Source organism: Planococcus citri, chromosome 3, assembly GCF_950023065.1.
Source record: "Planococcus citri chromosome 3, ihPlaCitr1.1, whole genome shotgun sequence".
Lineage (NCBI taxonomy): Eukaryota > Metazoa > Arthropoda > Insecta > Hemiptera > Pseudococcidae > Planococcus > Planococcus citri.
Window position 1 is genome coordinate 65,750,417 of NC_088679.1, and position 9,790 is coordinate 65,760,206.

The following is a 9,790-nucleotide window of genomic DNA, read 5'->3' on the forward strand; positions in this document are numbered from 1 at the left end:
GAGGAAATCAATTTAAGCAGCTATAAATGTATCCTCCACCTGGTTTAAAAGATTCATCCACATTCCACATTTGAACTGATTTCCAAATGGACACCTTGAAAGCGTATTTTTTTACCGTTCTTAATAAATTGATAGGTACCTCTGAATGCCCATTCAAAAAACCCCACTCGAGGTGTCACCAGGAAGTTGCTTTAAATATGGAATGTAGATAAATCCTTTAAACATGTCGATGATAAGCCACAACTCGATTTTTAGCTGCCCATATTAATTTCCATGCCCTCAGGAGAAATTTTAAAATTCTGAAGACCTCAGAAATCACGCCGGATACTCCAGCATGACCAGAAATGTTTAAATTTGGTTTGAAGGGAGTTAATTTCCGTAGGTAATTTTTATGCTACACGAATACACATTTTTAAAAAAAATTATAATTCATCAAAAGTGGTCAATTTTGAATTTTTAAAAATTCGCCAAAAATCGAAAAATCATCTCAAATACCTGAAATTTCAGTTATGGGGGTTTCAGACCACGCCCTTTGCCAAAATCGCGGTCTCGTTCAAATCGGAGCCGAACTACTCGAGAGGTTCATTTACGTGAGAATTCAATAAAATAAAATCAACTCGATCGCTACTGTTTTAACAGGTTTAATGGGAGTCGTATGGTTCACATGTTGGAACTGGTTGATATTTGAGAAACCAAGTAAACATCCTACGATATCGGTTCGAGAATTGACCTACATCGAAAAATCACTCGGACAAACGATCCAAATGCCTATGCCAACGATGTCAACAACACCTTGGAATGAGTTCATACACTCGATGCCCGTATACGCCATCATAGTAGCCAATTTTTGTCGATCTTTTAATTTTTACCTTTTAGTGATGTACCAAGCGTTATATTTCAAACAGAAATTCAAACTAACCGTAGCCGAGGTACGATTTACTCACTCGTAATTCGCGTGAAATGCATATAATTAATCGTACCTATATTTAATTGTATAATAATCGTGGAATATTTCAGACCGGTTTTGTCGGAGCGCTTCCACATTTATTTATGACGACGATTGTTCCAAGTGGCGGTTTATTGGCCGATCATTTACGTAAAAAGGGTATCTTGTCGACGACGATGGTTCGAAAAATATTCAACTGCGGAGGTTTCGGAGGCGAGGCGTTTTTCTTTTTAGTCGTAGCTTTTTCCAATGACCAGTTCACCTCTGTTATGGCTTTAACTTTCGGAGTAGCTTGTAGCGGATTCGCCATATCTGGCTTTAACGTCAACCACTTGGATATAGCTCCGCAATACGCCAGTATTTTGATGGGTATATCGAACGGAATCGGTACAACGGCTGGATTCATCCTGCCTCCAGTTGTCGACTATATCATTAGCGATACTGATCCTACTCATTGGAAAACTGTCTTCTTGTTGGCTGCGATGGTGCATTTTTGCGGTATCACGTTTTATGGTACTTTTGCTTCGGGTGAATTACAACCTTGGGCTGAATCTAAAGGTATTCATTACTACTTATTTTTCACGTTATAATTATAACGAATACAGTGTGTTAATATGCTCATTATTACCTACTTCCTTATAATGGTATCTGCGCAGGTAAAGAACAAAACCAAATGGAAGAATTCACCAACGGCGGTGCTCCTCCACCTTACGACGAATTTACCAGAAAAACCATCAGAGTTGTGAAATACGGATCTATGGAACAAAACGAGCCCGCATACTATTCCAGACAAATGTCCGAAGATCGAGTTCAGCCTCCTTCCGAAGATCAATACATGAATGAAGATAGGAATCTGGAAGGAGATAGATCCGCATCAACGAACCCATTTCGTTAACTAACCAAAAATCTTATTTGTTTTTTTGTTTGTTTTAATTATTCTACCATATTAACGGTCTCAAATAATATTTTATCATTGTATTAATTATTGCAAAAAAACATTGTGTTACCATGTGAATATGTTGCCTCACGAGCGACGTAAATTTCTCGAATCTTATTTTTTTTTTTTATAAGTATCGCGTATTTATTACATAAGCAATTTGTTGTTATTTTTTTCCCCGTTGTCTCGTATACTACGATCTTTATTTTCGTTATTCGTTTCTTTATTGTTAAGTATATTTGTGGTAGTATTTACTACGTCGAGATCTACAATGGCCAAAAAGAAGTGAAACATTGGCCTAAAATTACCTATACCTACCTATATCTTTTATTGAGTTTTCAAAGATGCAAGTTGAAGGAGAATTTTAAGTATTTTTGTATCGTACGATAATTTTAAAATTTTACATAGGTATTTACTCATTAACCATTTCGTAAATCCGCCCATTCTATAAATGAAAAACATTGATTTTAATTCAATTATTATTAGGGAATTATTTTATTTGTTTGAGGATCGAAATTTGGAAGGTACAGTAATACAATATTTTTTTTCCATTTGACGGTCGAATGTTTATAAGGTTTAAATTCATCATTTTCTTACGTAATAAAACAGTTGGCTAATGAAGTTTTTCAGGACTGATTTGAGTCATTCCACCTGAATTTGACCAACTTTTTTGAGTCATGTCCTTCGACTACCCACCCAATAAGTAAGAAATTCGCAATCAGTTTGGTCCCGGCCTCCTCAAGGGATGGGAGGCGGGGGAGGGGGCTTCCATTATTTTTACATTGTCTCGAGGTACTCAACTTCAGCAGCACATTCCTCCAAAGCTATGATACTTCGATCAAAACTGATTTCACAGTTAGAAAGGGCATTGCTTTCTAAACTTTTTAAGCATTTTGAAATTTTCAAAAGTTGAAAGTTGAACTTTAAAATTGAAAATTCAAATTTCAAAATGACGCTGTAAGTGAGAGCTACCATATAAAATTATGAAAAAATTCATATAGACGTATTTTTTGATGCTTTTTTGAAATATTTAATTTTCGAGATGGAATCTTTTAATGGATGGGGAGCACCCCCTCCTCCAAATTTGGGCAAAAATTTCAAAAAAAATCTGGAGCATGTGATATATTGAATTGAATGTTTTTAGTGACGCTGAACACGAATATGACGTCAGATTTTTCATTGGGCCTCATCCACGGCCCCCAGCACCTCCCCAAAGGGGATAAAAGTCAAAAAAATGGTTTCATTCGTGTGACATATCGTCACCCTAATACGTAAAGTATCTAACTCCATTTTTTCTCAAAAATGAGTTATGAACACCATCTGAATGGTGAACACTTCATATGGAACTTCCGACCTTAAAAACTACTTTAGGCGAATTCATTGGTGTACAATTCGCGTTCGAAGTCAGGAAAATTATCTAACTCCACTAAAGGATAACGCACTGTTTATTTAGCTACGTGAAACTGTTTCATTTTTACGTTAAATGAAAATGAGTTATAAACACCATGTGAAAGGTGGACACTTCGTATGGAACTTCCGATGTTGAAAATTACTTCAGGTGAATTCATTGGTGTACCATCCACGTTTGAATTCGAGAAAACTATCTAACTCCACTCAAAGTGGCTTAAAAGGTGTCAGGTGAAAAAAATTTTTACCAGAATTTTTTTTTTACTATAATAAATAACCTTAACTATGTAACACCCATCAATAGTTGATAATGCTGTTTTTCGCATTTCCTGAACAATTTACAAAAATGGAGTTAGATATTTTACGTATTAGGGTGATGATATGGAATAGTATGTTTTTGATATCTCTGAACACGAATATAGCCTTGGTTTTTCAAATTGACCTCATCCATGGCCCCCAGAACCTCTCCAAATAGGTAAAAGTCCAACAAATAGGAACTGATTTCCATATATGAAGTCCAATAAAAAATCTGACATCATATTTGAGTTCAGCGTCACCAAAAACATACTATTTCATATGTCGCACGAACAAAACACTTTTTTTACCCCATTTGGGGAGGCGCTGGGGGCCGTGGATGGGGTCCAATCGAAAATCTGATGTCATATTCGTGTTCGGCGTCTCCAAAAACATACAATTCGATATATCACATGCCCCAGATTTTTTTTTTGAAAGTTTTGCCCAAATTTGAGTGAAGGGGGTCCTCCCCTTCGATTAAAAGATCCCATCTTGAAAATTGATTATTTCAAAAAGGCATCTATGGAATTTTTTTCAGAATTTTATATAGTAGCTTCCACTTACAGCGGCATTTTGAACTCCCCCACCTGCCCCTAAGGGAACTGGGTTCCTTAATAATTGGGTGGGTAGACATTGAAAAAAAATTGAGCGAAATCGAAAGACATGATTTTCAGAATCGCATTTTTTTGATCGAATTGACATGGAATGACCCATTTGCTGTTCTCAACAATTGCGAATACTTTTCGTAGTTTTCAAATATCTGCGGACCTTTCAATTGTTTCATAAACTTTTTTTATAATTACTTTACAAAGAACCGTTTGTCTTCGCTACTTACATATAGAATAAATAATTGAATAATATTAACAAAACCTATGTTCTGTTGAAAAAAAAATAGTAAACTTCAAGTTGAAATATACCACGCGATTTTTCCTCTTCATCCTAATGATTTGATAGGAAATATTGCACTCCCCCTCCCCCCATTGATCCTCAGAGACAACTTTTTTGAAAAGGAGGACATCTTAAGGATAATTTTAAAATAAACCAGCCTATCACCAGCCAAAATGTTAACCGCTATAGTGCATTTTTAGATTTTTGGTGAATTTTTGAAAATCAAATTTAGGCCAAAAACGAGAAAAAAAAATCAAAATTTCACCAAATTGACCTGGAAAGCTGAAATGTGGTTTTATCCTCATTTTCGACCTGTGAAATCGATTGGAATTGGTTTCAAACCGTTTTGAGCAGTTCTGGTGCCTCCATCAGTTTTTTGAAACTTGATTTCCTCAAAATCTCATGAAGTTGGAAATTCGAAATTCACGCTGAACTCCAACTTACACACGCTGTTGAATCGACTTCTGACGAGTTTGAGTCATTTTGAAGCTTCCAGAGACTTTATGGAAATTCCTGGAGCCTCCAGCAACTTTTCAGAAACTCCAGTTTTCCACGAAACGCCATTAAATGTGTCTTCAACTCCATTTGTTGAAATTTTGTGAAAAATTCACGTTTCTAAAATCTACTGGAGGCTCCAGGAATTCGCAGAAAGTATCTGGAGGCTCCAAAATGACTTCAACCCAGCTCGAGTCGACATTGATAGGGCGTTAAAATAAGAAGAGTGTGGAGCGAATCTCGTCCAACTTCATTTGGAAAAATTTTGTGGAAATTTCATGTTTAAGAAATCTGCAGGAGGTTTCAAAACTGCTCATAACGGTTCGAAATCGTTTCCAATCGATTTAGCAGGTCAAAAGTAGGGTATAATCCAAAATTTAAGCTTTGTAGGTCAATTTGGTAAGATTTTGATTTTTTTCGAATTTCTCATTTTTGGTCCAAAATTTAATTTTTAAAAATTGACTAAAAATCGAACAGTTTGCACTCGAAATTTTGGCTGTCACGTCAAATGTCAAAATTTTTGATACACTTTCTGATTAGAAATTTTTTACCATTAGTTTTAGATACCTATTTGCTTTTGATTTTTTTCTAATTTCTCATTTTTTGTCCAAAATTTAATTTTTAAAAATTGTCCAAAAATCGAAAATTGCAGTTTGCATTTGAAATTTTGGCTGTCACGTCGTCAAATATCAAAATTTTTGATACACCTTCTGATTAGAAATTTTTTACCATTAGTTTTAGATACCTATTTGCTTAGTTGCGTGTAGGATTTCTAGGTTATAGAAAGAAATAATAATAATTTTAAGTAGGTATTGTTAAAATTGTATCCTTTAAGCGTATTTAATTTTAATTAAGATTGTGTGAGAGGATTTCTCGGCTGTGCAGACAATAATTAATTAAGGACTTTTGCGAGCCCATTCGCATATCATTAAGTTGATGTTGCTTTTATTTTGTTTCGTTTTGTTTTTTGAATTTGTTAATTTTTATGTACCTACCTAATTCTTCATCTTGTTTATCAAGTCTTCGTCTCGAAGGCTTATAATTTTAAGTATATGAAAATTTGTAAAAATATATATTTTTAGAAACTTTAATCAATTACTTATTCTATATTAACCTTACCAGTTTACTCTTGAAATTAGGTTAGATAAGAATCGCTTTCTTTATAGTCAAATTTCTAAGCGAATGCTCAAACCTATTTAAATTTCATTGAGCAATAAATAATCTATTTATTTTGTATTTATCGATTTTATTAAGTATAGGTAATTTTCGTTTTAGGTAGCGTTTTTATTGTATATTTTACATTATATTTTTAAGCTGTAAGTAAGAATTCGATTTGAATATTTTATCGTCGAATTTGTAATTCTTATGTCAATTTGAATCGTTATTACGAGGAGATTCTTTTCTATCATTTCAATTAGATTCTGTTACTTATTACAGCGAATATTGCTGTATAAATATAGAACTTTATAGTGGTAGGTAGTGTTATGAGAGCGTTGTCAATTTTGATTTTTTTTTCGGCTTGATTTTTCTTTTTTGTTTTTCTGTTATTTATTGAATAATCTATACCAGTTTACTTATATCTTGTTACGTGTATAGTTTTTACTATAAAAGACTATTAAGTTATATTTCACTTCTTATTAATTATTTACCTAATCGAAAGCATGTATATTTTTTAATAATTCCGTTTTAACGTACGAGTATTTTATTGTAAAGATAATGTAGGGGTATTCAATAAACGTGGTTTCATTTGAATGTATGATAATCGTGCCGTGTGTTTTTTATTTCATTTTATTGGTATGTACTTATAGGTATTGTGTTGTTTTATTCGTGTAAAAGCCATGATTGGTAGTATGTATTTGTCTTTAAAAGTAAACTGGTGTACTCTGAAAGTCGTTTCAAAACGAAATATGGTTCTTTGCTGGCTGATGTAAGAGTACCTACTTACTTTGTAACGAGACAATGAGATTTTTAAACGAAATCACACCGGAAATATTTTTTAGTACCTATCATTAATACCTACTTCTCATAATTCATATTCGTGGATGAAATTTTTGCGACCTAAGAAATTCAGTTGTCTTTTTGTAGATAAGTATTGGTCTAAAACTCCAGAAAATATGTATTTTGAAAATTTTTTAAATGACTTTGGCTCAAATTCAAATTTTCTTTAAATGAATTAGTACTGGGCACTTATCCCTTCACTATACAAATACATAAGCTATATTATACTATTAGGGCATGGAGTGAAAAAAAAAAACAATTATTCTAGATTTGAAGGAACATTGGCGAGGAAGTTTACTTCAAATGGGAGACTACCCAGGAAAATTTTGAGGTCCCTGGCAGTTCAAGTGGCTGAGCCAAAGGGGCAAAAAGAGGTAATTTTTTTAGTCATTTTGGGTAGTAAAACATGTGTAATTTCTCGGTCACTCCCCCCCCCCATCAAGTTGCGTCAAAGGGGACAACGCATCTGACCGGAGCCGGGCCTCAGGCTGCGGAAGATCTCAGTATAGAGCTCAGGCATGGTTCGAATCAGGCTGAAGACCTGGTCAATGTGATAAATGTGTACCCTATCGACGATACATACGCTTTCGCCAACATTTTCGCCATTTTTTCGCCTCAATTGCAGTGAAAAGCGAGGTTTTCGCTACGCTGAATTGTGAAGCAGTTGGGCGATAGCGAAATGTAGACGATTCGCGGTGGCTTTGTTAGCGGCGGCAGCGAATGGTCAAAAATTCGCGAATGCCGGTCTGTTTTTTATTGCTGATTTAACAATAAAATAATCTCGCAGCGATTCGCCATGTATTTGTCTCAAGTATTGGTCAACATTTGAGATGCGAGGTGACGTCAACATCCGGTTCATCGCTGGCATTACCGATAATCTATAAATAACTTCGCATTCTTCAACCGATTACCCAACTGTCGAACGGTTCGAACTACTTTTACAGTAGTTGTGACGAATATCTAGTGGTCAGTCAGTTATGAAGTTGAGTTGATGCGAACGTGTTGTAATTTTTTTTTTAAAACGTAGTGTTGATTTTTTGTTTGTATATTTTGATCAGTGATCAGTGTGTTGTGTTGTGCTATGGTGTAAATGTGTGGTGCAAATGTGTGGTGTAAAAGTGCAGTGTAAACGTGATGTTTGACAAAAAAAAAAAGAATTGTGTACCTATACATGTTTTTTCCCAATTACTCACAAAATAAACGTTTCGCCACGGCACCTCCTTCCTGGGCCAGTGGCTTCCAAACACCATCCCCCACAATTTGCATCATTGGGTTTTCAGGTGTTTAGCAGGGTTGAGGAGACTTTGAAAATTTTTGGTTTGAGTGACACAAGTGTGTGAGTTGGACTGAGGGATCGAGTACGGTTAGTGTGAAGTGTACCTATATGATCGATTGTAGTGGTTGGCAGTTTTTGAGAAAAGAAAATTTTTAAAAAAACATAATTTTGGGGTATTTTTCCTAGGTAAACAGAAAGCGAAGTGTTCGCAAATCACTGGCAATTTGCCAACAGTTCGCTAGCGGTTCGGCAATCATTCGTAAGCGAATTCGCGAGTAATTCGCTCCATCGAATTATGTGCGAAACGAATACATGGCGTTTTGTCGGCAAAATATAGGCGACTTTCTGAGACTGGTACGCCAGCGAATTCGCGTATGTAATATCGTCGATAGGGTAATTTGTAACCGGGTCAGATCAGAGTTGGGCGACTTAAAAGAAGCCAGACAAATGGACAGAAGACTTTGAGAAGTCCGACCGGCAGACAGAGGAACTGGAGAGGCAAGACAAACACATCAATGACCTTAACGACCTTGAGGAGTCAGACAGGATCTTGAAAAAACCGGATAGACAGGTTATAATGACTTTAAACAGATCAGCCAGCCAGCCAGCCAGCCAGCCAGCCAGCCAGACAGACAGACGGTCTTGAAATGTCAGACAGGACCTTGAAAAACCATATAGACCGGTGAATGACTTTGAGGGGCCAGTCAAAATAATAGACGACCTTGAAAAGTCACACAGACAGGTCAATGACCTTAAAAGATCCGGCAGGCAGACTGATGACCTTGGAAAGCCAGACAGGACCTTGAAAAACCAAAAAGACAGGTGAATGCCTTTGCACAGGCTGGTATGTAACGTCTGGCAACTACGCTGTTTTTGCAAAAATCACACCAATTCAAAAAATGTTGAACTTGTAGGAAGTGGTGAGTGTACCTACCTATGAGTACCGGCGTGTACTGGCCTAATAGCCTGATAGCTGAGTGGTACAGCTCTATTGCCTACCTAGAACCCTCTGAGCAAGGCGCGGCGCATCCACCTTGCATCAAGAGGGAAGACTTCAGCCGTAGCCAACAAAAACACCAGAGTAGTTTCATATGATCTGTATTGTATGCAAAATGTTTACAGTATATGGTTAGCTCCGATTTGGAATGTCTTGGCCTTTGGCTTATGTACCATCTGGCTACACAAGTTATCTACGAGTAGTAAAACAGTGCTTTTTCTACTCATATACAACGTATATAGATGATGCACTACAAACTGATACGAGTAGAAAGCATTTCTTACAAAAAAGGTTTGCAACACTTTTTCCATAAAAATGATTTTTTTCAAGTTACTGCGATGAACATCAACAAGTCGCTTTTTATGCATCGACATTTTAGTTAACCTAGACCGCTAATCATACGCAAAATAACTCCACTGGCTATGTCGCCAACTCTGAGTAATAAACAAACGCAACAGCGCATGCGTCAACAACTGCTGATGTAGTGTGTGTGTGTGTGTGTATATGTGTGTATATTGCTGATAGTAGTTGTGTTATGCATGTGCTGTTGCC

At 36.0% G+C, this 9,790-nt stretch overlaps 1 protein-coding gene across 2 annotated transcripts in view; it reads left to right on the top strand.

The window, feature by feature from the left end:
* The window catches only part of VGlut (Vesicular glutamate transporter), an 81,990-nt gene extending 75,134 nt beyond the window's left edge, over positions 1-6,856 (top strand). For both annotated transcript variants that reach the window (XM_065359536.1, XM_065359535.1), the window contains exons 10-12: positions 640-929; positions 1,018-1,504; positions 1,603-6,856. In XM_065359536.1, coding sequence (XP_065215608.1) covers positions 640-929; positions 1,018-1,504; positions 1,603-1,841 — 1,016 coding nt within the window. In that variant the 3' untranslated portion in view covers positions 1,842-6,856. The remainder of the gene's footprint in view (positions 1-639; positions 930-1,017; positions 1,505-1,602) is intronic.
* Positions 6,857-9,790: the final 2,934 nt, after the last annotated feature.